At 39.1% G+C, this 27,252-nt stretch overlaps 1 protein-coding gene across 5 annotated transcripts in view; it reads left to right on the plus strand.

The window, feature by feature from the left end:
• The window catches only part of TEX2 (testis expressed 2), a 56,284-nt gene that overhangs the window by 3,079 nt on the left and 25,953 nt on the right, over positions 1-27,252 (plus strand). For 4 of the 5 annotated variants that reach the window (XM_054846897.1, XM_054846899.1, XM_054846902.1 and 1 more), the window contains one exon: positions 21,739-23,390. In XM_054846897.1, coding sequence (XP_054702872.1) covers positions 21,765-23,390 — 1,626 coding nt within the window. In that variant the 5' untranslated portion in view covers positions 21,739-21,764. Of the gene's footprint in view, positions 1-21,036; positions 21,182-21,738; positions 23,391-27,252 lie in introns of those variants that run through there. The other variant, XM_054846900.1, reaches the window with a different exon arrangement.

Genomic DNA, 27,252 nt, shown 5'->3' on the forward strand with positions numbered 1-27,252 from the left:
GAGGGTCAGTAAATTCTGGTCTTAAACACAGTTTTGGAGCTTGGAAAAGTCCCTTGAATCTCTGGATTTTCATTCTTTTCCTTTGGTAAGTGAGAAATTGTGCTATCAGATGTCCACAGTAAGTAGTAGCATTAATTTGGTGTCCTCTAAAACACTTATCCTTGAATAAAGGCATCATGTTCTAGAAACCCTTACTGCCCTAAAGGAAACAATAAGATGGCAATGTATGTTGGAAAATAAGAGCATAATGTAGGTTTAGAGATTAGAGAAATAAAGGTAAGAGTTAATACTGTGAGTCTTCATGAGTGTGTACTTGGTATTAGAAGAGATGTGTTGTATTGAGAGTAGAAATCAACTCTGGACATGCATAAGGATGCCCCATGTGCCCAATAAAGGGGATGAACAATAACTTTTCTTACTTTAGGTAAAGTGGACGCTAGAAAGAACATGTTGTGATTTCAAGGGGGAGGTTGTAGAATAGTGAAATACTGGGAGAACAATACCATGTGTCAGGACTGCTGAAGAATGCAGCCCTTGAGGGGCAAATGAGGGAGTTAAGTGAGGCAGTGTTGGCTTTGTGCGCACTAGATAGCGAGAGACCTGTTCAAAGAAAAGCCTCCATACAAAGTTGTCTAAACTTTGATTTACTGTCTTGCATTGATGACCCAAGATCTCTTGACGGTCAGAACGAGATTTGCAATGCTGCGTGCGACTTGCCTTATTCCTGGTGTCCTTTCCTTGATATAAGGCTAGAAGTTGGCCCTGTTTTGAGCAAGAGGTTGGACCAGACCAGCTCCAGAGGTCTCTTTCAACATAACTGTTGTAGCATCACAACATAATTATAGAGGAGAAATGACAAGCATAAAAGTAACTCCGAAGCTACTTGTAGGGTAACATATTTGTCAGATTTTAAAATTCCAGGTAATAAGCAAATAAGTTGTTTATTGTATTTTAAACTTTCCCTTATGTTTCTGGGGAAAACAACTTACTTGCACTGGCATGTGACATCTGGGAACCCTGTTCATGAAACACGTTTCATTTTCCAGGGTGCTGTACAATGATTGGAAAAGATGCTCTGTTCTCTAAAGAGCTTATATTTCAAGAGACCACAGATGACTAAATGAAGGAAACAGTGAGACAATAAGAACAGGCAATGATTTCAGCGCATTAGCAATACAATTATTAAGCTTTTTGAAGGCATCATGACAAAGGAGAGACTTAAAAGAGAATTTGATGGAGAACAGTTTAGTAGCTTTATTGATTTTTATTAAACTTGATTTCTGCAGTCTAATTCTCTTCTCTACTACTTCTTGTGTGCAGAAAAAACTTTTATTCCAAATGCCTTTTTTATTATTAGGTTTTTTCAGCTGTTTTAACCACATCAATTTAGCCTTCTAAAAGTCAGGAAGAGAAGGATCGTTCCCACTGAGTGGTCTCTTCTTTCTTGCCCTGTGACGACATCTGCAGCACTTACGGCTATAGCTCATAGCTTTGTGTAGCTCACCAATGTTTTGTTAAGAAAACACAGTTTGCAGTTTTATATGAAAATGACCACATTCACAATGCGATGTAGTGCAAAAGAAGTCTTCATATGAAAAAAGTAGTACTTATGTGAACTAATTCTGTTGAAGTATGTTGTTCATAAGATGGCGTTAGCCTTCATTATTTTTTAAAGAGGTCCTCTGGAGAACTCTTCTGAGACTGGACTGGTGGGAAACAATGCACAAACTCCAGATCTACCAGGCTTCTTCATGCTTGGGATCTTTTCATTGATGTCTCTTGCTGTCTCAGATACGGTATTTCCTGTCTGGATGTGCTTCACTATTTCTAAGTGTTTTCTATTGTTGCTTCTTGCCTCTATTGCGCAGGTCTGTAGGGGAGGCAGCATCTTCATTAGGCCTGCTGGGAAAGGACATGGAATACAGAAACAGGATTGTATTTGCAAAATCTTTTTCTTATTGCAGACTGGAATGGAAACTGCAAATTTGAAGATATGTGCAATCTAGGAACAATTTTTCTAAATTCAGCTGAGTAACACAATCATAGATAGCTTGGGGAAAAGGAGTATTTAACATACAGGGAGCAAAGGCAAAACTGCAAAGTACAGTGTGGTCTGTCCCTCAGAAATCTCTCTCTACTGTAAGAGCAAGATGTAAGGCCTTCAGAGGCACTACAGTGAATAGTGAAAGCTTTAGGATTATCAGTTAGTATTCCCCATTCTTTGTTTCTTCCTTCGATGTACTGATGCATGTTGTTATGGTATGTGTAAAACTGTTGTTGATTGCTGATTTAAAAAAAAAAAAAGTACCACTTGTTTCATTATTGTAGAAGATTGTGGTAAATGATCCACAAAGGAAAGGGTTTGGGGTTTTTTGGTACTACAGGTGGTTGAATTCAGCTTCTTTTTGGGATATGTGGGACAGAATCCCAATTATTGTGTCATAAAAATATATGACCTGCTGTTCTTGTCAGAATTGTGAATTATCTGTTGTTGGACAGTTTAACTTTTGTTAAGCTTCTGTTGATGTGGCAAGCCCAGAAGTTTGAAGGCAGAAAGTTAATAATTATTGGTCAAGATCTCATTCCTGCCTAAGGCAGCAAAGCGTGAAGACTGTATATTGGCCAGGAACATTCAACTTCACCCAACAGCCCCAGCCTCTGCACGCCTGTTCACTCAGCAGCATTGCAAAGACTGAGATTTAACCACCTGGAGAGTTAGCACTTAAGTATTGTCATCTTCAGAAGAACTGGAAGTGAATGGAGTTGCTTGGATGTGGGCCAAGCTGTGCATAGTGTAGGTCTGAAAGTACCTGCTTGCTTTGCAAATGAAATGTTAAGTCTTTTAAGGTAATATTTAGGTTCTCTCACACAAGTCCTTTACTGGAGTAATTTTGCACTGTAGGCTACCTTATGCTAACTTAATTTCATGAGTTTTGAGTATGCTCACAGAGCAAAATCCCCTCTCTTTGGTAAGCGTCGTAACAATATGCCCGATGTAGTGTGAGACTTACAGTTCTGTAATGCAGCTGTTGCCTGTATTGTTGCTTCTGTGCTATCTGCCTTCTCTGTAGTTTCTTGCTGTGGAGAAGGCTGTTACAGTAATGAATTATTTTTGATCCCCAGGGCTACGGATGTATTCCTTTTTAAGACCTGATTAACAGATGCATCACCATTTCCTTTAATGGAGTCCTTGATGACCAGTATCTCTGGAAAATAAAAAGCAAGTGCCTTAAGTTGAAATTGCTCAATTAAGGCATCTGAGAGGAGTTGCTTGAAAACTTCCTGTGTTAGCCAAGGCCAGTCCTGCTCGTGTTGGAAATCCTTGGAGATAGGAAGCAGAGGAGCAAGTTTTGACAACAGAGTAGGTTAGAGCAGCTGGAATATCTGCAGTGTGCAGTAGTCCCTGTAAGTTTTGCAGGTGTTTTTTCTTCCTGCTTCACCCTCTGTGAAGAGAGGAATTCTAAGGTGTCGGGTTATTTACCAGTCATCTTTATTCTCTGGGTACTCAGAACTATTCTCTCTAATGAAGCTGATTGTTAGTGTCTTTGGAGAGACATGAGCATATAATGGTAAAAAAGGGTATATTCTCTGATCTTGCCTGTCTTGCCTTCCTGCTCCTCAGAATTCCTGGTGCTCTGTTCATTGTCTTTCTCTCCTATTTATTTTAACTCTCCTTTCTGAACACAAGGTGTGTTACTCTGCTGTGCAAAGTCCAAATGAATACGTAGCACAGCAGTTAAGTTAGTGTTCTAAAAGACAAGACGACTGATGGACAAAGGATAACAGAAGATCAATAAAACATAGTAAACAGTGGTGTTTTCCCATAAAGGCCAGGAGGGTAGCACAAATGAATTGTTGTATGAGCTAGGCTTTAATATTCATTAGCTAGTGTCTCTGTGGTTTATAAACTGTTATGCTCTCTGACCCCACTGGTATTGGATGACAGGAACATTGCAGAAAAATGTCCCTTAGTGCTGGTGAATGTATTGCATGTCTTGGACCACTTATCCTGTCAATGCAGGATTATTATCGTGAAGCTGTGAGAAGACAGGATGGTCAAGCTTTAAAAGAGGATCTCTTAAAGAGTATGAAAATGCATATTCAAGAACTGGGGTGCTCTTCTAAAGGATCTTTTTGAGTCCTAAATATTGCTGTGTTGGCTTTTAGCAGCTTATGAAGAGGGCTGGGAGCTGTAAGAGTCCAGATTTTACTCTGGATTTCATGTGTTTTGTTTAAATTATACTTCAGCTGTAAAATAGGGCTGCAAAAATATATGCACAAATCAAGCTACTATCTCCTTTGATACTGGGAATTTCAAAGCAGATGACAGAGAATGGAAATGTAAACACAAACTGTCATGAGCTGCAGTGAAGTTCCGTTCTGAAATTAGGGAGCTGCAAAAATAATTTTGCTTCACTGGAAGTCAGGATTAAGACTGAGGAAATAAAAGTGTCTGTTTTATGAGCCCAGTCAGGCTCAAAGAATAAGGCTTCTTTGAGAGCAAGGGCGATAGTCATACTCACACACTTGTGATTGTGGTAGCTTGATTAGGAAATATTGCTTGACATGTGATACTGAAAGTAGACAGTGAAAGTTGTCATCTAGGTTTGGTGCGCTCTGTCTCTTGGCTTGTAATTGCAGTATGTTGTGTTACCTTCTCCTCTGAAACTTCTGAGTATTGAGAACCTGCCTGCGCGGGGCTGGCCAGGTTTCTGAAGGCATCCTCTAGCTGAGGCCGGGAATGATAATCTCAAAACAGCTGCAGAATTCCCACAGCATTCCCATACCCCCTGCTCCCTGCCCACCGCTCACCTCCCACCTCTTGTTCCTGTCTCCCTGCCCCAAAGTAGCCAGTGCAAGGCAAGGATCTCTGCTCTGGGTGCCTTCCAACCTGGGAATTTCCATTCTGCTTGCTTAATACCTATCTTGTTGTTTCTGTTGCCCGGAGGGGCTTCACTTTCTTTCCTAATACTCTTGTGTAATGTTTGGGGTTGAACGCACAAATAAATGTATTTTGGTGGTAAATGAAAGTGATCCATGTGTTCCTTCTCTTGTTTGTAACTGCTGTGAAGTTTGATAAGGCTTATCTTTGTATGACCTTCTCAGTAGCAGTTTTTTCTGTCTAATCGCTTTCACACTTCTTCCTTTTCAACTTGACTTGAAGTATTAAACAAAGGAATCGGAAGAAGAGGGAAGAACTAAGGGAGAGATAATCCTAAATGTCTGTCAACTCAAAAATGTGCTAGTTAATAAAGGCTTTGCCAGGTCTTCAATAAACCTTCTGAGCAAATGCATGACAACTTTACAAAAGTATTTCTATGAAAAAAAAAAGCTACTATTTATCTGTTATTTTGGTGAATAACAAGAGATGTGGATGGCAACAGGACCAGCTGTCTATGCGAACTATCTCCTATTTTGTAATTCCACTTAGCATACTCGAGTTTTCCAAGATGCCTTAACACTGTCTAGAGGTTACAGGCAAGCTGAGGATCTGTGCCTAACAGTTGTAGAAAACTCTTTGAGTGTCTGAAAAGATTCATTTAGAGGTGTGATGTATTTAAGAACATAAATATTTGGTTGTATGGATCTCCATTTCTTTTGTCATGCAGCTTTGAGATGTGAATTGGTTAATTCTTTTTGAGTATTGAACAGATTTTATGAACCTTTGCTTTTCTGATGAGTTGGGACAACTCTTCAGTTTCTTTTTTATTGGCTAGATTTTAGAAATTCTAGCTAGATATTTATTATTCTTTCTATCAAGCTAAAGCTTCAGAATTTAAATGATAAAAATGAGTAAATCACTGTGCAGCACCATGAGTGTTGTTTTAGTACTTTACTTTCCCAGTATATGTTTTTGTAAAATCTGCTTCTTGCATCCAGATGCCCAAAGTGGTCTGTTCACCAATGAAAACTGCTACAGGATGAGTGTCCTGCAAATTTCTTTCTAGTCCCAAAATGGGTAGGTGTACACAGGGCCTTTTCAGGCAGCCTCCTCCTCCAGTACCCCGAGCCAAATAAATGCTGACTTGTGTGATCTGTTCAGATCTCAGACTATTAAAGAAGGCATTGTCTGCCATGATCACACTTCTGACTCCTTCATGGAGTTCAGGAGAACTTCTGAGGGGTCATGGAGGCTGTTCCATGGTTTACTGGAGAGGAGTTTGTCTTGTGGTGTGGTGATGAATGTGAGTTGAAAAGATTTCTATCCCATGTCTGGATTTCCACTTGTACTGTGTTTTTTCAGTTTCCCCAAAAAAGCAACCAATCTTGTCTCTAAAGCCTTAATTATGTGTATCGTGGCAGAGACAGTTCCTTGGGGATGGGTGCAGCTTCCTCATGCTTCAGTCATTGCTGTTTTGTTGCCTTGTCCTGGAAGAGAGCTGCAGCTGCACCCATGCTTGGCTTCTCTGACTTGACCCCTCTCAGCAATTAAAAGCCTTGCTTAAACAGCCACACCCCTGAGGTATGGGGATGTATGAGGAAGAGAGTATGTATGTACAGTGTATGTAACTTAGAGCGTGTATAGCTGATTGACTCTAATGAACAAATGCATGGTGGATTTATTAAGCATGTATATAAGAACATTGCCATATGCCTGAAATTAGAATTGCCAGCATAATACTGTAATTGAACTAGGCAGGATATGGCTCAAAGACACTTATTTCCCTTTGCCCTTTTGAATCCGTCTGGTGGCTCTTGCTGTTCTTTTATCTCCCAGCAAATCAAGACCTTAAAATTGATGACCTAAAATTCATTTCCTTGAAGCTACTTTAATGACACTTCTCTTTTTTTGCCTGTGTGTGCACAAAATGTAACCCACATACAGTGGAGCGCATTCGTTCTTACCTATTAGATCAAGTAGTTGAGACTATAAACATTATTTCTGTCTGCAATAGTAAAAACTTTTACAGTGCTGAAGGCATTTGCTGGACAAACATAACACTGACAATACCTGGTTCTTGAATAGCAAATATTATAGGATGAGAAAGGGAAGATTTTAGCCCTTTTTTACAGGGAAGTAACTGCAAAGGAGAATGATGGTCGAGAGCTTGCATGAATACTACTTGAATTTAAAGTAGAACTAGGGTGGTTCTTAAAAATTTATAAAAAATTTTTTTTGACGCTCTCTTCATATTGCACTACGAAGTCAGCAGACAACTGGGATTTGGGGTATGTATTGCCACAAGGCATCCCCTTTCTGACCTTTTAATTTTCAGCCTGTGGGGTTATCAGATGGGATTCCTGGAGACTACTACATTAAATAATGTTTGCAAAAGTGAGATCTGCCTGCATGTTTTACAGCTCCATATGTAGCTGATCAGAATTTAGTATGTGCATCTCTGAAATAGAGAGGCCTGAAGGAATAATTTCATTTACAGATGTTGTCCCATCATCCTAGTCTACCTGAGGTCTACTTTCCACTAAGATAAGGACCTATGCCTGTGTCTGCATGCTATATGAGTGAATTATACCATAGAAAAACAAATAATTGCTTTCTGAGCTGAGAGAGAATGGGTAATGGCTGGCTGTGTTGCTTCCTGCATTATTGATCTTTGGAAACTACTTTTCACCAGCAGCAGTGAGAACACTTTTCAAGGAGTGTTGAAAACTTTAGAAAACTGTTAACTAAAGCATTATAGAGATTTTTTTTTTTTAAGTTTATGACCTGCTTCACACAGTGAAAGACTGTATTGAGGTAGACCCATGCTGCAGGGGAAGAGAAAAAAGAGAACACTATTTGTGTTCTTCCCAATCTCACTTTATTTTTTTTTGAGAGTATTCACATGACAAATTATCTTTCTAGGTGTGTTAACAGCACACATTTTGAGAGAGAAAAACAGACTAGGAAGAATCCTCTCATATTCTTGTTACTTAGGGATGCGAACAAAATGGTTTTAAGGTGTATAAGGATCTCACTTTGTGTCATCGCAGCATACTGATTTTCTTTTTCCTCGTGAGAAGTACGGTGTCTTGATATCTATTTTTCTGTAAAATGACCCTGTTAATTCAGATTGCTAGCATAGTTGTTTTTCTTCCATGTATCTACCTGCAATAGTTTCTTAGCAATTAGGATTAAAAAAAATGTTGTGGGAGGTTCTCATCATTTTCTGACTCAGTTGATTTCAGTAAGAGTCAAGCCTGTAAAGCAGCTGTTATGGTCAGGCAATCTGTAATTGACCTATCATATGTCACAATTAAAATGTATCCAGCTTTTAGAAACAGGAGTTACCTCAAATGCTCTTGGGAAACAAATAAAAAACCAAACAAAAAAACCCACCAGAAAGCTTAATATATTAAACTGATGCATTAACTATTGCTCTCTTCTGTGTCTAATGCAAGAAATGGAGGGGAATGCAAATCGAGCTAGCGGCTTTGGGTTTAGTATCCTGGTTTTGGCAGGGACCTCTTTCATGTTCTGGACAGCAGAGTCCAGGGAAAGTTCTTGTCAACATCTGTCCATTAGTAAGTTTACACTTTTAAATGTTTAGAGTTATAAATACTATGTGAGAAATAAGAAAACAGCTGTTTAAATGAGAGCACACATGCAGATGCTTTTGCCACATACTTCTACTTCTTTTGCCTTAATACTTTTGTGGATTTTGTAAAATATTTGCATGTACTGTAATAGAATGAGTAGGAATTTTCTGGCTGCTTCAACCCTGTGCACTTGCGTGGGTTTTTTTTTTTTTTTTTTTTGGTCTGTCTGTGTCTCTCATGGTCCAGTATTTTTTAATCATAAAATGCTTAAATGACTCTTTAATGCAAAATTAATCTTTGAGAGACTATACTGAAATGTATATGACATATAAAAGATTTTTGACAAGCTGGAAAAAACCCAAGACCCCTTATGTCTTGATAGTTGGAAAGCTGGGAAAGTCTGGGTTGTCTGGCCTAATGTTTTTAATTGAGCCTCACTTAATATCTTTGCTTATTGAGGTTTGACGGTGTTTCTGTTTTGTGTGTTTGGTTTTGTGGTTTGTTTGCTTGTTTTGTGTGTTGGTTTTTTTTTTTTTTCTAAATAAGCAAAAAATTTCTCTTTAGCATGGGAAAAATTCAGGATGAGGTTTCTTCAGAGTTGACTTTGCATTTACTTAACATTCTATGGATCCTTCTATGAATTAGAAGTTAAAAGAATTTAAAGCATAGAAGCTGTTGTTAGTAGTTTGATTTCTGCATACTTGTTGCTAGAATGAGATGGGTTTCTGATTTTCTTTAACTTGGCTACTGCCATTTTAAGAAGTGAGTGATTCTGTATGATCTTATTTGTTCAAAGTGCTATGTGAACACTACTCTTCAGTGAGGTGAGTTAAAGCCAAATTTTTCTCACCCTCCTAATAATACTGAAACTCAAAATAACATGATTACCCACTAAGGGCTTTCGGAGAAGTCTCGAAATCTAGTCCATAGGCCATTTCTTTCCAAAATCAGATCACAAAGAGCTTTTTTTTGTTCTTGTGGTGCTGATTTATGTTTCTTGCCTTTGCAGTTTCTGGGTAGCATGAGAGGCTGGTAGTACCTTTCTCCATTAATTTTGCATGGAATCCAGTGACAGGCAAGACTGCTCAGTGAATGACATAGAGCTATTGGCAAGACTGCCTCTCTTAAGTGCTGGGAACAATTTTTTATGAAATCTTGCAGAACAGTCTGACTTTTTGGTTGAATTACTTTTGAATTACTCTTCTCCCACCACTTCTCAAACTTGATTGCCACTCTGAAAAGACTTGCACGTTATGAAGTCCTAGTTATTGACCTTTTCCTAAGCTTTCTTGTCCTTTGGACCCACTGGGGACTATGCTTTCAAAAACTTCTGAGAAATCCTGTTCGGTTCTATCCGGAATGCATTTTCTGCATTTATCAAAGACACTTTTTGCCTTCCTTAGGTAGAAGAGATGCAAGGAAGTAAGCAAAGGTAATCAACAAGCCGTCTAGCAGTAGTTCCCTTGTGTTAATGGTTGTAGCTTGCTATGTATCTCTGGGTGCGTTACGTTAATTAACTTTCATGTGTTAAGTACAACTACCTTTCTAGTTAAGTATGAATACTTTTTTTATTTGTATTAAATGTAGATGTAGGCCACTTCCTTCCCACAGACAATTTAAGCTTTCTGAAAGTAGCCTTGCTTTGATTAGTTCTTGTTTTGTTTTGTTGCCAACTGCCTGGGGATCCAAAAGTTGAAAAAGTACCACCAGAGCTGGAGGATGAGAAAGATCAGAAACCAGATAATCCTTGGATAATGACTGCATTGTGCCTGGGGCACGTCAAGGTCCTAGGCATGGGAAGTCATCTACATTTCTGTAGGGAGTTCTGTATTACTTGCACTTCACAGAGGCTAGAGTAGTTGCAAAGGCAACGTCAGTGACCTGGCTGTATTAGAAGAGCTGGAAACAATGAGCGGCTTCTGGCTGAAGTTACCTTGGTAAAATAACCCAACAGACAGTGTGAGTAACCTTCTATAGATGGCAACATAGGCATTTCTTTTAGCTGAAACCTATTGAGCCATCCATTCCAAGAGGCATGCAGAGGCACATTGACAGGTGTGTCGCAATGCAGGATGGCAAAAAGTCCCACTGACACTTGTATACATGAAGGTGTGAGGACTTTGCTGGTAGAGAAAAGAGCTCATCGAGTGTGTGCAAAGATACTCTGCTTGTTTGAGTTGGTCTGTGAGAGATTGAGTGGAAAGATTCCCCCCACCTACCCCCTTGTGCCTTTTTCCTGCTCTGCCATTGTGACTTTCTGGAACATGTGGCATCACTGGTCCATCATGGTTCTGTAGCTCTTATTAGAGTTACTACCTTACTGCTTAGGGATGCGTGCTTGGCCCAAACCTAAATACTTTCAAGTATTAAATGCTTTAGTCCTGTTTAACTAAACCAGAGGATGCTCCCTTCGCCAATTTTGAAAGCATCCCTGAGAAATAAAGAAACCATGATTGCGTACTATGTTTTCTCCTGTCAAGTAAAAAAGCCTTAAAGCGCTAGTTCTGCCTTACATGCAGAACATGAAATTAAAATGGAGATTGGACACATGAAGTAAAAGATTTGATGAATCATTAAAAATCCACTGAAAGAACTATTGCTTTAGCTATGAGGTATGGTTTGTAAATCTGTAGATTCCATTCCTTTTTCTAATGATCTTTCTTTACATGGGAACTTAGAGTTTGAGTTATTAAGTGGTGCTGCTTATCTATGTATCTGTGTTTAGCTTCATGTGGACAAGCATATTGATTTTAAATATATTTTCTGCTGTTTTCCTATGAAGGTGTATGATGGTTGTTTTAACTTCAGAGTTGCTGTGAATATTGACTGACTTTGTTAGTGAAATGAATGTAAATGTAAAAAAGGCCCTTGAAAGCTCACTTGTTACCTGTAGGCAGTTTTACCTATTGATGTGCATTTGAATTGTTGGGAAAAATGAGCCATAATACAACTCTGATAAGCCCTTTTTTAATTTAGGATTCAAGGCAGCTTATTTTACTTCATTTTGGAAACATGCTTTTCTGTAAGTCACTCAGTCAAAATTTCCCCTAAAGATTTTTACAGTGACGTTTAATTTAATCAGTGATGCGAACAGCATTTTCAACTGTGGACTAATCTGCAGAGGTTTTAGATAATCTTTCATCAGATTAATGAGGAGTTGATTTTTTTCTTTCTTTCCACTGAGGTAAGAGAGAGTTACAATGCTGCATAGTTTTCTATTCTACCTCACCGTTTACTCTCCCAATAGGTTGTCATTTTTTATGCATAAGCTTTTGATGGTTTATTTCTGTAATAATAAAACATTTTCTGTTAAGATGCAGAACTTCTGCAGCACCAGCAAATCCTGATTTAGTCTCTCCTCCCTTTTAGAAGAGAACAAATGGAGCAGTTATATATTTATTGCTCAGAATTGCTAACAGACCAGTGGGTGGTTTTTTTTTTTTTAAACTCTCCTTTGGCTTGTTAGGGTGACTCTGACGAGAGTGCTTCAGCCAGGTAGCATAACAGTTTTAGAAGAGGAAAGTGGAAGAAGGTGGCTTTAGGCTGTCACAGAAGTTTGCCCCTCTCTGTCTGTGAGTATGCTCTGGTTTTAATGCATTTATTTCTAAAACCCTTACTGCAGGAGTTTCAGATCTAGGTCTGTAAACCTTTGTTTTTCTGGGGCATTTCTCTTACTTACGACCAAAAATATATATTTTTTTAATTAATTTTAATGCCAGCAACTAGTTACCTGGAAAAATAAGTATTTGAAGGTACTTTTTAAAGACAGCAATATATGATATGTGAAATGACTAAATCTCCAAAACCTGTGATGGAGGAGGAGACGGGGGATTTGTTTGTAGTTTTGTTATTATTTTGTTTTGTTGTGTTGAGAGAATTAGGGAACTAGTAAAAGGTCCCTTTGAACTGTTAAATGCTGAGTGTTTTGGAAGGAAAAGATGCTACTTGTTCCTTGCAATTATGAATGATAATGAAACAAGAATGAAGTAGTTTATAGGAGGAGAACACACAAATGGAGAAAGTATAATGTGCTAAAATTTTTATTTGTTCTCATTGTGCTAACTGGGAGTAAACATTCTTTAATAAAATTACTCTGGTGCAGTTTGAATCTAATGGAAAGAGCAGAGGAATATGTTATTTAAAATGTGTATGTAATCTTAAAAAAAAAATCATAGTTTGAGTTGACTATATGGTAAAAGCAACTTTTTGCTATTACAACAGTTCTTTTCACAGTGTTTTACTAATACGTATAATACTCAGAGTACTGAGGAGCTTCACCAGTAGTACTGCAGTTGGTTGGGAAACAAACATTAGTAGAGGTGTTGAAATTGAGCTCTTGAAGAGTTGCACATTAAGACCCCGTTTCTGGGCTCAGCTTCTAGCTGACATTGCCAGTACTCACTCCGTACCTCTTCCAGCTTCTCCTTTGAATTTCAGAGCAGCAGTTCTGTTGCAAAATAAAATTTGACCTACAGCAATTGAAAAGTGCTACACTGATACGATGGCAAAGCAGCGACCTCTGTCTAGGCGTACCATCGGGTCTGTGAACTGCAGAAGTCCTCCTTGCCTCAGTGTTGACAGGCTTCAGCTCCCAGCTCTGGCAGCTTGGCAGTGCTGCGCTAACTACCAGGGACGTGTTTTGCGAGCTAGTTTTCCGTCTCGCACTTTAGCAGATTTGCTGCTGCCCCGTTCTTACTCTAGTGGAGACGTGTGTTGCTTCGTTGGAATCGAGTCCTTTTGGAACAATGCCTTCCTTCTGAAGCCCTGCAGAGCACGGGCATCGTTCCTTTGGGTTACAGGCCAGAGGGACAGGAGCCTGTCCTGCAGCTGCGATTCATTCTCTTTGCAGAAAGCACCTAACGTTTCTGTATGTTCTTGTTTTTAAAAGAATAAATGTCACAATTTGTATCAAAATGAAGTGACTCTTCTCTACCCACTGTTTACTGTTCTTCTATGAGTTATTGCATGTTTTATTTTGAACATTGATTGAACTTCTTTTATTTCTTATGTTAGGGGAAACACTCAATTTCTTAAAAATACCACTTCAGTCTTCAGAAAAGCATTAAACAGGAAGAAGTTAAATCTTTAACTGCTTACCTTTTTGTGTTTGTCAAAATTAAACTGTCGTGCAGCTTTATGAAACTTTTGGTGTAAGTGATGTGTCATGGAAGGAGAATAGGAAAGAATAATGATTAATCGTTCATCGGTGAAGGCAGAGAAACTAATGTGGTAGCTGACCTTTCTTAGGTCTTTGGGGAAAATGTTAATATAGAATAGACTCGCTTAGCTAACATGAAACAATTTTTATTTGATTATTTTTGAGGCATTGTAAATACAAGCTTGTATTAAGGACCTTATTAGCAGCGCCTGTCTTAAAAAAAAAAAAATCCAGTGATTTTGAAGATTTTTGCCATTGCAATTGTACTTGACCTTTCTGTCCTAGACTTCAGGAAACATCCCCTCTAATTTGTCTCTTTGATAGGTTTATAGTTTTCATTAGAAGTGTCATCTGATTGGCAATACTTTAAAATCTTGCTTAGGATCTTTCATTTAAGTATCCTAAGTGTACCTAAGCGCTGGTTATTTAACTTGGTTTATTCTTACCTTAAAAACATTTGCACAAAAATATAATTTTTTTTAAAAAAATGAGGCTCAGAAAGAACTCCTGATGGAGGTGTGTTAGCTGTTAACCAGCTTAGTTGTGATAACCTGGTTGACCTCCGTTAGAGGTACGTGCTGTGGAGGGTCTGTATGTGTATATTATAGTACGTAGTGGGTGGCATCATCTAATTTGGCTGTGATCCTACTATTGACTTCTGTTGAACACATTGGACTACATTGTTTTAATAGTACTTGATACTGATAAAAATCTTCATTTCTGTGCTTAGATTTAAAACAGGTTTTATTGGGTTTTTTGTTCCTCTTTCTCCCCCTTGTATGTAAAATCCAGTTGTGTGAGCTTGAAAGGTGAAGCAAAACTTCCTTCTTACTCCTGTCGGAAAGTGAGATTCGAGGTAGTATCTTCAGGCTGGTTAACTAGATCTCTAACACAAAGATTTCATGGGGCGATTGTGTGATGGTAATTGCCAACACTCTATGTAGTTCTTTTAAAAGTAATGAATAGTGCATGTAAAAAGAATAATGGTGTTAACCATGGAATACATTAACATTAATTTGTTGTAATTAGAGATTTGAGTGGAGGTAGGAAAGGATGTTGAAATTTGTTTTTTGTATCCTTTTTTGTCTTTTATAAATCTGCTGAATGAGATTAAATTTACATGGCAGATAATGTCCCAGTAGCTGTGATGTCTGCGTCAGTGAGATCATTCTGGGCTAAATGGGAATTGGCTTTCCAGACTACTTCTGTGGCAAAGGAGTGGTAACAGATTATTGGAGATGTAAACTTCTGACAATTTAAAACATTGCTTAAATAAAGATTGTAACGGATTAAAGGATCACTAGTACCATGCTTTGTTTTGAAGGACCTGAAATGAAGACTTCTAGCTCTTAACAGAAGGAATTTTGTCTGATGCCGAGAGCTTGGTTATTTATTTTAAGTAAGTTTAAAGAATAGCAGCAGTCCTCCCTCTGTATCCCTCAGTGTCGGAAGGAAGATACTGGCTCAGTCTCTAGTAAATCAACTGGAACCTGTAATCTCTGAGAGCAAATACGAATTTCAGATCACATTGGCTTGTGCAGGTATTCCCAAACAGGGAAACACTCACTGCGCTGCTTGCCTAGTTTGGGAAGAGTGGCTTAATGCATTAGGGTGGTCCTGTCTGTGTTAATGTAAGATCTTCTGTAGCTCTTCTGTTATACCACGTAGATGTTGTAAAGATAGTCTAAAACAAATACATTACTTCTTCCTACCAAATGGAGGATAGATTTAGAATATGAATCATACATCTGTCTTCAATCTGACACTTGGAAACGACCATCGAGTAACCCAAAACAGTGAGTCCCGTTAGTCCTAAAGAAGTACTTTTTTTTCCCCAGTCTAGGTGATGGCAGTTTGCCAAAGCAAAAGGGGCCTGTTGAAAGAGTGATGGCACAGAAGGATTATTGGGAAAGCAGAGACATAACCAGTTAAAAACATCTTTCCCTTTCAACAGTGATGGCAATCTGCATGAAGTCAAATTGTGGCATTATCAATAATCAAATTAGTGGCTTCCTGAATAGCATTTAGGGCTTGTTCTTCTCATGCAACTGATGGATACAAGGGAAAGTATTAAAATGCTTTTCAATAACCTGTAAGACTTTTCCTTTACTTAGCAGGAAAGGAATTTCTGCTTTGTGGAAAACACTTTTTTTTTTCTGGTCTGTTTAGTATCAATGAATAGGAAAAATACTCTGAGAAGTTTTGAACCTTGCTGCAGATTTTTATGAAAGCATTTTACTAATACAGCATACCCTTTCCCACTTATGTAGATGTTGCATTAAGTAATAGCAATGTGATTGGAATAGCTGGCTGTTGCAATGTGTATGAATTTAGTTACCCAATCTGTCCTGTTTCTCCAGCTGAACGATTACGAAAAGCATTGAAATGCTCTATCCCTTACTTAATTGGTAAATGTGGCTAAGTTGAACTGTGTATGGGTGGATAAAATAAGCATGGTGTATGCAACTTTGACCTGTTTTTTTAAGTTAGTTCCTAGTTTGCTGCATTGTGCATTGGTTGAATCACTTTCTGAACTGTTAATGTGGAAATAATTGCTTTGCTTTATCTATGAAGTTGATAGTATAATTGTCTAAAGTGGGCATTTCAGCATCTTTTAAGTATGAATGCTTATAGAAGAGAGTTTGCTTTTGCTGATGTAAATATAACTTTAACTCACGCGAGCTCTGAAAGTGTATGCAAACAGAAGTCAATCTCAACCTGTTCTTGAGAACTGGATATTGTTTTCTATGTGCAGGCTTTAAAATTATAAAACTTCCAAAAGGCTAAAGGTACTCAACTGGGGACTAAAATATGAGGAAATAAAGTTTACTACCATAGCCAGAAGTCATATATGAGCAAAAATATTACAAGAACTTTCTTCCTTTGAGTTCTCCCTGCACTGTGGATTGACCTTTTCTGTGGTTTGCTGGAAAAGCTGTAGCTTTAAATGTTTGCCTTGAGCCGAGTGGCTTCTGCTTTCCAGATCGTTCATCTCTTTGTTAGAGAGCAGAATGGACACAAGCAGACAACACATTCTGGATATCTCATGCCAAATGGTCAATATGCAATAGTTAAACAAGCTGTTTCGACACCTGGTAGCACCATGAAGATCCTTCCCTCCCCAGTTTCTGAAAAATCAGTGTGGCTTTGTGAAGAATAAGCTTGATTTCTTCATCCCACAACACTTCTCATCTGGTAAATGAGAGGATGATTTCTGTGGCCTCTCTGCGTAAAGCAGACTTCTGCTGGTGTGCTGTTTTTTCTCAGTGCTGTGAAGTAGGTGGTTTCTGGAGATGAGCTGAAAAAGGATGGGGGGTGTTTGTCTGCTGCAGGGAAGGGGCAGAGAGTTTGCCAGTTCTGGAGAAGGCTGTTTGTGCTGTTGGGCAAAAGCACAGGCTGCTTGGGTGCTTGGCTATTTTTATAAACACTCCCCATTAGTCATTCTTCCTGTAGGTAAGAGCACATGTCACTGTAGTGACACTCCTAAAAGGTGTCATTGCCTAACTTGACCCAGCGCTGCCTGACACCTGGTCTCTCCCTGGGTGTCCCTGTTCGTCAGCAGGTGCGTCACGGCATGCCGGAGACGTGTTCTCATCGGGGCAAAAACGCATCCTCAGCTCCTGCACTCGCTCTGCTGGCTCACTGCGCAGTAGGAAAGGGCTTGGCAAGAAATAGTTTCTGTTCCAGGCAGCGTGTGTGCACTGTTCGCCTGGCTTGCTGTTTCCTGTTGTTTTAAAAGCAATGCCTGTAGGTGAGGATTATAAACTGCTGGTATGTGGGTGATGGAGGTGCAGTGCCTTAACATAAGAAGTGGAAGTGGCAGTAGTTGGTTGGCAGTGCTCTCATTCCACCCTGCAAAAGCATCTGAAGTTCAAACCTTTGGGGGAAAGGAATTATTTTCCGAGCAGCCTGTTTCCCTTGCAGGTAAAAGTTTATGTTTTGAATCATTTGAAGCCTGAAGATCTAAGATTATTATTTAGGCCTGCCTCCCACATAAATAAAGCCAATGCCTTACATCTTCAGAATCGACAACAACAACAAAATCCCTAAAGAGGCAGCCAGAGAAGGTGAGGACAGTGTGGCTTTCAAAAGAAGGATCAGTGAAAACATACATTTCTGCAAGTATTGATGTAATCTGCAAATGATCAATTCGGAATTGTGCCCCTTCAAATGGGGGTCAGGCTGGGAACGCCAGGTCTTCAAACAGCTGGGGGAGAAGGTGAGGAATAGGAAAAAGGGGAAGCAACAAGTGAGGAAAACATAGCTGGAAATCAGCAAGAAGTGAATCTGTTAGAATGATTTAAGGGATAAAAGCATATGGTTCAAGAACTTTATGAAATATCTTTGTTATCAAAATGGAACACCTAGTGGAAGAGCTGTCAGTGGTAGCAGTGGAAGAAGTCAGGGATGTTATTGTTGTATTTGCTGTGGAAAAGCTTCTCAACTTCCACTCTGGAAAAAACCTCCAAATCCTTCACAATAAAAAAAGAGAAATTATGCTTGGGAATGGATTGGAAACATGGGCCTGCCCAGAGCAGGGGAAAATCTTTCCTATCCTGTGTTTGTGGGGGGAAATTTCCCTCAGTAGGATATCTGGTGTGTTAAGAGGGGTTAGAGTTGTTAAAAGCTTGGAATGATGTAGAGAGCGTGCTAATGTTGTAATCCCAATTGATATTCAGAATGCCTGTAATGAAATATCTGACGTTGGCTATAACACAACAAATATCCGATGTTGGCTGTCTTAAGTACAGAGCATTACAATATTTCCCCTGTATTGTACACTGGTTTTTATGTACCAATTTTTTGAAAATTTGATGCAAGATACAGCTGTGCTTGGCAAAAGCATGAAGTGCCTTGTAGCAAAATCGGCTTATAAACAAGGTTGATTTAGAAAGTTCCAGCAAGATCAAAGAAGGCTAAAAATGATTATTTGCCCAAATAGAAATGGTTGTTCCTGGAAACCAGTCCCCTCGACTGAAATACCACTTGGACCAGATGTTGAGGGTATTGGATACTACAGAGTTATCTTGTAAGTTGTGGGCTGAGGATGCCAAAGTGCAAGCAGTTGGATTATGTTAATGTTCTGCTGCTGCCCTGTTGATAGTGCTGATTTAAGAATGTGCTTTCATAAGACATAATTCATGGTACAGTAGCATGTTTAAGGGTAGGCAAATATTTGCTAATCAAGACTTCCCTTCCTTTCTATGTTAACTAGTTAATCATGATGTAAAAAATTCTTGCTTGTTCCATAAGCAGTTAAATCTTTTTTCAGTATGTTTGGTGTGTGCAAGTAAACTTCATCTGTTTCAGGTAATTAGCACTGCATTAGCACAACATGGCAACTGGTGTTTAAACACAAGGTAATTAACTGTACAGTGTAAACACAGTGTGCTAAAGAGCTAACCAAACCCATGAATTTCTAGCTGATCAAAAATAACACATTAGAAATGTTATTTGGGGGTGGGCAGAGTAGTTAATATTTTTCTGCTGTGTTGCTAGATTATCGATGCATGGTTGGTGCCAAATGGGCAGAAGAGAAAGGGTCAGTTGTTTCAGGCTGATGGCAACAGCATCGTGTGCAAGTGTAGCTCTTGTATGGTGGGGTTTTTTGGTTTATTTTTGTTTTTTTCCTTCCTTAGTGTATAGTGGTGTAATTGCTCAATGACCTGGTAGGTGTGTAGGGTTTTTTGTTCTTTCAAATTTTGGTTTGCTAGTCTTGCAATTTTACAACTGGCACAAAATGTTAGACATGTTTGATAGCTGATGGTCCAGCACCAGGGAAATGGAAGTTGAGTTGGATACATATCTTATCCAGTAGTAGTCTTTTTTTCCCTCCCCAAAATAAATTTGGGTGTATTTGTCTAAACAATTGGGAAATTTGCAGTTTGAACTCTGTGAAATAGAGCTGTGTCCATAGGAAGCGTGGATTCTGCATGCTGCTGGTTCCCAAGTGTGCTAATCCAGCAGGGAGATGAAAGACCGAGTTTCTTACCAACTGTAACACTCACCAAGTTATATACGCGTATAACTGATAAATGCGGTTTGTCAGAAAAATGGTTAGGTGTCAAGTGAAAGTGTGACTGGGTTCTGGAAGCTGCTTATGGTTCTTTGAACCCAAACTGGCTCCCTGATACGTGCAGCAGAACTGGGACTGAATACTGAAATTAAAATTTCTGGAGGCTTTGCATGAAGCAGGATAATAATCAGGTTGTCCTTCTGTACAACCTGATTGGGAAGCACACAAATGCTAGGAGAAGCAAGGAATAAACTGGTCAACAATTTAGGAGCCATAAAATGGGCAACTATAGTACATAGGAAGTTGTGGACAGATATTTGTGTCTGTTCCAACGTTACTGGATGAGCTGGGTAGCAAAGATCTGCTATTTTTAAATTTTTAACCCAGATCATTTTACTGACAGGTTAAAAAATGTTTATGTGAACGGGTCCGTTAGCAAGTATAAAGGGCTATAACCTTTAGTAGGAAGCTGGTGACAAACAGGTGGCACTGGCTTGCTGGATAATACAATCCGATATCACAGCTGTTTGTGAAGTGCACATTTCTTCACCACCACATAATCATTCTTCTGTACTGCTCTTTAAACGTCAGCAAAGGCCTCTCATTAATTCAGCTTGACAGTTTGATTACAGCATTTTAACAGCTTCTGAAAAATAATTCAGTTACTGAAGTGGTAAACTTGCTGTCTTGCCGATGAAGATAAAGTGCTGCCTCACAGCTGGAAAGACAGAGCTAATCTTGTAATTCCTGATCCATCTTTGTGTATGGTCACCAGTGCCTTGGTTTAAATGTGTGATATTTCCTCTCCATGTAAACATATGCTAAGTCCACTTTCATGGGTCAATAAAATGCTTGAAATAACATGTGGATATAATCGATGTAAAAAGCAGGTGTGTTAGTGTATCTATCCTGCACCGAACTGATCAGAGATCAGTGTTTTCAAAAAGTACTGTTGCTGTATCAGAACAGTTACTCTATTAAAGTGTCCTTACACATTCTTACAGCAAAACTGCTAGCAGTAATAAATTCTTTGGGTATATATGTTATCTGAGGTAGATCTCAAACGTGGCTGTATCTGCTTAAGTCTGACTCATGTCTTTTTGACAACAGTTAGTTTGATACTGTCTGTTATTGTAGTGTCTGGAGCTACTTCACCTTGCTGTACTGTGGTTCTGCTAAAATACATTTCTAAAGGGTGTCTAGTTCTGGAATTCAGGAGGATATTAAAATTAAGTTCTGTCCAGTTGTGCTGTTTTGCCTGCAACTATTGGACTATTGTTTGTCCTGATCATTTGTCCATAGCTTGCAAAGCCTGGAAGGACAAAGACTATGTGAAGACTTTTACATACTTCTGACCTTGCTTTGAGTTTCAAACTTTGCTTTATATAAAAGGGGGGGGGGTAAAACCCCAAAAACATGAATTACTGTATGTAGAAGGAACTGAGAGTTAGGAGTGGAGAATTTCAATGTGCTGGCACGGGATGGGGTTTCTGGAACTCAGAAGTGCTTCTAGTGGGGAAAATAGGAAGGTAAGTGCTGTGCTGTTAAAATTACCTTAAAAATATTGCCATTTTGTGCTGTGTGGAGACATGTTATCTAGCGAACAGTAACCTAGATCTGTAATTTTGAGCGTGTGTATCTTCTGTTTGTTGCTGTTGGATTTTTTTCCTACCTAAAATTGTGTTAAATTCTTCCAAGATCATCTGAGAGGGTCTGTTAATGCTCTCCATTCCTATCCGTGATTGCCAATTGTCCTGAACACGTTTTTCTCCTTGTCCTCCTTTGAATCTGTTCTTATATTCAATGATACTAAAAATGAGGTAGTTAAGCAGGTGTAAAGGGCATATTAACTAAAATATAGATATGCTTTAGTCAATGAAATAAGTCTACAGTCAATTTCTGTAGTAGGAGTCCATAATTTGACTAGGCGCTTTAAACCCACTGAGATGAAGGGTGTCCAGTGTTTTAATCTTCAACTGACTGGCCTGTTGCCTATAACCCATCTCTTATGTTTGGCTTAATGCTTGAAAATAAGGATGTTTGAGGGAAAAAATGCATTTAACATAGTATTACATTTTCTTCACAGACTCTGACACATCTCTGGGACCTGCAATGACAAGTCAGAACAGTAGCCATGCAGAGAAAACTGGTGAAATGTCCTCAAAGCAGTCAGCGCCAAAAGTGCAGGTCCAACGATCTGTCTCTCGAGAAACCATCACTATTCATTTCTCTGCATTTGGGAAGGAGGAAGAAGAGGAGGAAGAGGAGTTTAAGGAATTTCTTGATGAGGAACTAGATGACCAAAGCATTGTAACAGCACTTGAAGCCAAGGAAGACCTCTGCTTTGAGCATACCGGCCATGATTTTTCTGGTCCAGCTACCTCGCTTAACATGGCCAACTCTGCATCACTACTGTCCTCATCACCTGCAGTTCTGCCAACTGCAGAGACTGTAAAGCTGTTGGATTCTCCTTCCATGTCCCAAGTATTCAGTGCAGTGCCACTAGTCCTGTCTCCGTCACACTCATGTCATACAGTTAGCGTATCAGGTGCACCACCACCTGTGGAACAGAAATCCAGCCTGTCATCTTCCCCGTCCTCATCCCCATCCAGATCAGTTGTTTGCTCTAGTGGATCATCCACAGTTTCTAGTTCAAAGCCTTTTAAGGGTTTAGTCAAGTCCCTTTCAACAGATGTGGAACCAAAAGAACCTACCCCACCGATGCGACATAGACAGCTAATGAAAACCTTAGTGAAATCTCTGTCTACAGACACTTCTAAACAAGAATCTGAAGCTGTGTCTTACAGGCCACCTGACTCAAAACTGAACTTGCATCTGTTCAAACAGTTCACTCAACCTCGAGCTACAGGTGGCGATTCTAAAACTGCCCCCTCATCTCCATTAACATCTCCCTCTGACACTCGTTCCTTTTTTAAAGTACCTGAAATGGAGGCTAAAATTGAAGATACTAAAAGACGCCTTTCTGAAGTAATCTATGAGCCTTTTCAGCTGCTCAGTAAAATAATGGGTGATGAAAGTAGTAGCCACAGGCCCAAAGCCTTATCTTCAAGTGCTTCAGAACTCTCAAACCTTTCCAGTTTGAATGGCCATTTGGAAAGCAATAACAATTACAGCATTAAGGAAGAAGAATGTGATTCTGAAGGGGACTTCTATGGAAGTGACTCTAATTTAAATAAGAACAATCAGGCAAAAGTGGCTGAGGAACGTATGAAAGAGACAGAGACCAAAATCTCTCAGTCTGCAAGCACAAAGGACGTGGGTTCGAAAACTTCAATCGTACTTGAAAAATGTTCATTGTCTGCACTAGCAAGCAGAGAGGATGAGGAGTTTTGTGAACTGTATTCTGAAGACTTTTCCTTGCTAGAGGATGAAAGCAAAAATGATAAACCCACGGAAACTTTGCTCGATCCAGAGATGACTGAGGAAAATGGTACTATGCTCAGTAGTGAAGATGAAAATAATCCATATGTGCAACAGCCTAAAATACCAGTGAAAACTTTATACTTCTTTACACTGTTAGTCTACGCTTATTTTATTATCCCTCTCCCTGGCTACTTAAGTGGACTCTTACTTGGAATGGCCCTTGGATTTATGACAGCTGTCTGTGTGATTTGGCTTCTTACTCCACGTACTCATGAATATCTCGAACTGCATAAAAGTATGAAAAAGCGATGGAATACAGGAGCTCTAGACATCAAAGAACCTGAAATATTGAAGGTGAGGTCATGGTATGTTGGGCGTGTGTGTGTGCATGTGTTATTTTGGATGGCAGTAGTAAACTAGACTTATTCTGAAGGTGTAAATGAACTGAATTATCTCCATTTGTAAATAGAGTATTGGTTTAGGGTCAGGTGGCTTTGGCAAGGGCACAAATGGTTTAGTATCCAAGAATATGTAAGACTTCGGTGTCTGTAAGGATTAGTAGAAAACCAGAATTGCTTCAAAAGTAAAAGGGCAAATGGTTTTGCTGATGGATTTGAAATGATCCAGCTGAACTAATGAGAGCAAGTAGTGTCAGAGTTTGGCATGTAAAATAACACTTGTGCTTGAAGCTGTGTCTTGGGAGATGCATTTTGTTTCTGAGGTATTTTGCTGTCTAGGTAGCAATTTGTCTGTCTTGTCTGTTCAGTCTAAGCAGATTCACAAGCATTGTGTTCAAGTAAAGCATAGATAGTTGGAGAGCATATGGATTCTCCTCAAACATTAGCTAATTAGAATGGGAGGAGGAGTGAGTGATGAAAGGGATGTACTCATCAGTTACGATGTCTGTGTTTCTGTGTGCTGATATCTTAAATATTGTAGTGTATAATATAGATTACAGTTCAGTAAAACATGTCTGAGAGCTGGGTTTTAAATGAAGCTCTTAGAAAATTTATCCTCCCTCGTCCTTGCCCTTCCCTGTCTCCACTTCTGGTTCACAACTGCAAGTGTGTCGCTTTATACATCTGGCACATTGCTGTCTGTCAAGCTGTGATCCATACAATCACTCAGTTACTTCAGTGCCTTTGTGATTCTTCTTTGTCCCTGTCCTGCCTCTCCTAATCTCCATCTCTGATGAATTAAAATATTTTCCCAGTTGCAGAATTCTGAAGCAATAAAGCAGCTACCAGTTTCTGATGTGCAACAGAAGCATTTCAGAATTATAGTGGTACAACTTTGACTTGATATCACTTGCTTATCAGAGTATTTGTGAATGCTTTCTTGTGTTTGTGTAAATATTAAATACATCCTGAGCTTTCTGAAGGTGCATCTCCAGTTGCGTAACACCACAAAGGTTACGTGAACTGAAATTACGATGGTATTGGTTATATGCTGTAGAATCTATAGTGTATTGTCAGCTAATCTCATGTATCTATAGGTAACTGAAAAGTTAGAGAAACGAGGTATAAAAGCCAACTTTTGCTGAATACAGGCAGCAATTGCATGGCCCTGATGCTACCTTGGTGTTCCCTTTTTTCCTTGAATGGTATGAGTTGTGGTCTTAATCTGCATTCCCAACAGCAAATTTACCTGCCGGTTACATGTACAAATCTTGACAAACTTTTCGTTCTGTCCTTGCTAATTGGGTGCTGAGACCCTGCATATAAATTTGCCTTGATACTTGAAAGCTGGTAGAGATCCTAATGTTCATTATTGGCTGGTGTTAAGCTGGCTCTTTGAGATGTTAGGTGTTATTCAGGAACCTTTAAACTGTGTTTTAATGCTTTTATCCAAGAGATACGTTTTATGAGAATGGCTGTAGGCAACAAAAGAACTGTGCAGAGAAGTCTGTATGAATGTAGATTAATGTTTTATATGACCCGATAAGTATTTCTTGCACTCATTAACATACAAAGTAATTATCCTTAACATGTAAAGCCCTATAGAAGGGTTTTTTAATGCTTCAGGACTTTAAAAACCAGCTCAGTGCCCATATTTTAGTGGAACATAATGTAATACGATTTAGCAAATTGCAAGTTGTTATTCCCACCTCATGCAACTATTTTCTATTTGCACATGTCAAAAAGAGCACTGACAGTTTAGATCATCTGAAAAATGAGATAAAGAATTAATCTGTAACAAAACTCACATGAATATAGGAAAATCAAACTTGATGCTCTTGCATAAAGATGTTCTCTTCAGAATTTGGTCACGTATTCTGGCCTGGACTGCTTTCATGCCATTATGATAAATGCTATGAGTAAGATCCCTTTATGGGGCTCTAGGAGTTGGGATTCTGCCAAACTGCCGTCAGGCTATTTTTGTACAAGTATGTGTGCGTTCTCCCCATGTAAATATTGTTTGAGAAGTTTGCATTTCTCTAGCTTCAAGAACTAGTGGAAAATTCCCCTCAGCAATTGCCAAAATACCTGAACATTAATACTGTCTCCCCCAAAATTGTACCTTTGCAATGTGATAGAATCAAACACTGTTGTGCTGGTTGGTGTGTGCTTCTGTAGATTTCTGTACATGTTTCACTCAAACGTCTTTGATACTGGAGGGAGAATGTCCCCCCAACCAGAAAATGCACACACAACCCCTCCATCTTCAGTGTATGTTTTCTTACCTTCTTATTCCCTCAGTCTTCAGTTCTCTAGCTTCATTTTCCCTTTTTTTTTTTTCCTCTGCCCACATTTTTTTTTTCTTCTTCTTTAATGCATTAGTCTTTTCTAACTTCCTTATTGGCCTTCTCATGTGTGCATTCCCTTGTGTTGTGCTGGCTGATAGAAAAGGTTTTAAGTAACAGCTAAAACAGAAATGATAAGTTTACTCTTCCCATTAGAAAGAACTTTTATGAGAAGACCATGTTGGCAGTGCCTGCTAGAGAAATGAAGCTTTTTGAGCCACAGCTGTACAGAAACAGGAGGCTTTTTACCAGCATGCTCTTCCTAAATATCACTCAGAGGATTTCATGTTTGATAGTGGCCTCTGGCAGGCAAATGTGTTTGCCGGTTAGGGTGATGGTTACTGCTGCCCACCTTAGACCTTTTTTGTGTCTTTAGATTCCCTGTCAATAAAAGCTCAAAAAAACTACATTGCATTTTTCCTCATTTATCAAGCAAAATACTATTGAAGTGTTATAAAATAGTGGTAATGAGAGGGATGCTAATACAATTAGTGTGATCTGAGTGATCAACAGTCTTTCAAGAATTTTGGTGCTGGAGCATTTGATTATATCATTTAATGATAATGGATATTAATCAATCTGTTAATATCACTGAGAAACTCTGGGGGCAGTTGTAATCCAGATTTGGGCTTGTATTGTGAAGTTGACTTCTGATTATTTATATATTTGAAAATACCATTTTATTTCCAGACCTGGTCTGTGCCCTGAGCCCTCTGGATCGTTCATAAAGATCTTTTGCAGTTCCTCCCAACCTCCCCTCTCAGTTTAAGTGTAAGATACCTGAGATCTTAAAATAACGTTAAAAAGTTGGTACTCTACAAGGCCTGACTCTGCAGTTCTTACTCGCATGAATTATTCTGTTGAACTGCAGATTGAATAAAAAAACTTGCAGCCCAGAGTCACAAAAAGAGGAAAAATAAACCAAAGTGGACCTTTTGTGCGGGTGCTAGTGTTGCACGGACCCGTGTGTTCTGCAGTGACAGAGGTGACATGCTGCACTCTGAAAGCCAGAAGTTCAGTAAAAACAGGCCAGATCCTGTTAGCGCACGTATAGGTTTTTGAATAGTAACTATGACCTTTGCTGTAAAAGCCATGCTGCCCAGTATTCTATCCGGATACTTTTCCAGGTTAGTTTCCAGTCTGATGGTGAGGCACTTTCTCCTAATTTCAGCTGTGAATTTAGAGCAACTGCTGACCTTTATAAATGGAGATCACAGGATCAGTGTAAATGGCAAGCAGCTGCAGAGTAGCATATGACTATGGTTATTGTCCTCCCTGAATTACTAAATTTCTTATTTTAAGAACTTCACTAGTACAAAAAAGACCCATCATACAGTCACTCCTCTCCTACACAAGGAAATCCATTGTTGGTTTCGTAGTTTGGGAAAATTTATCTGTTGCTAGCACGTTATGGTAACATAACTTCTCTGTTTAGATGCATTGCAAAATGGTTTCCGTAGGCTGTGAATCTTT

Source organism: Grus americana, chromosome 18, assembly GCF_028858705.1.
Source record: "Grus americana isolate bGruAme1 chromosome 18, bGruAme1.mat, whole genome shotgun sequence".
NCBI classification, from domain to species: domain Eukaryota; kingdom Metazoa; phylum Chordata; class Aves; order Gruiformes; family Gruidae; genus Grus; species Grus americana.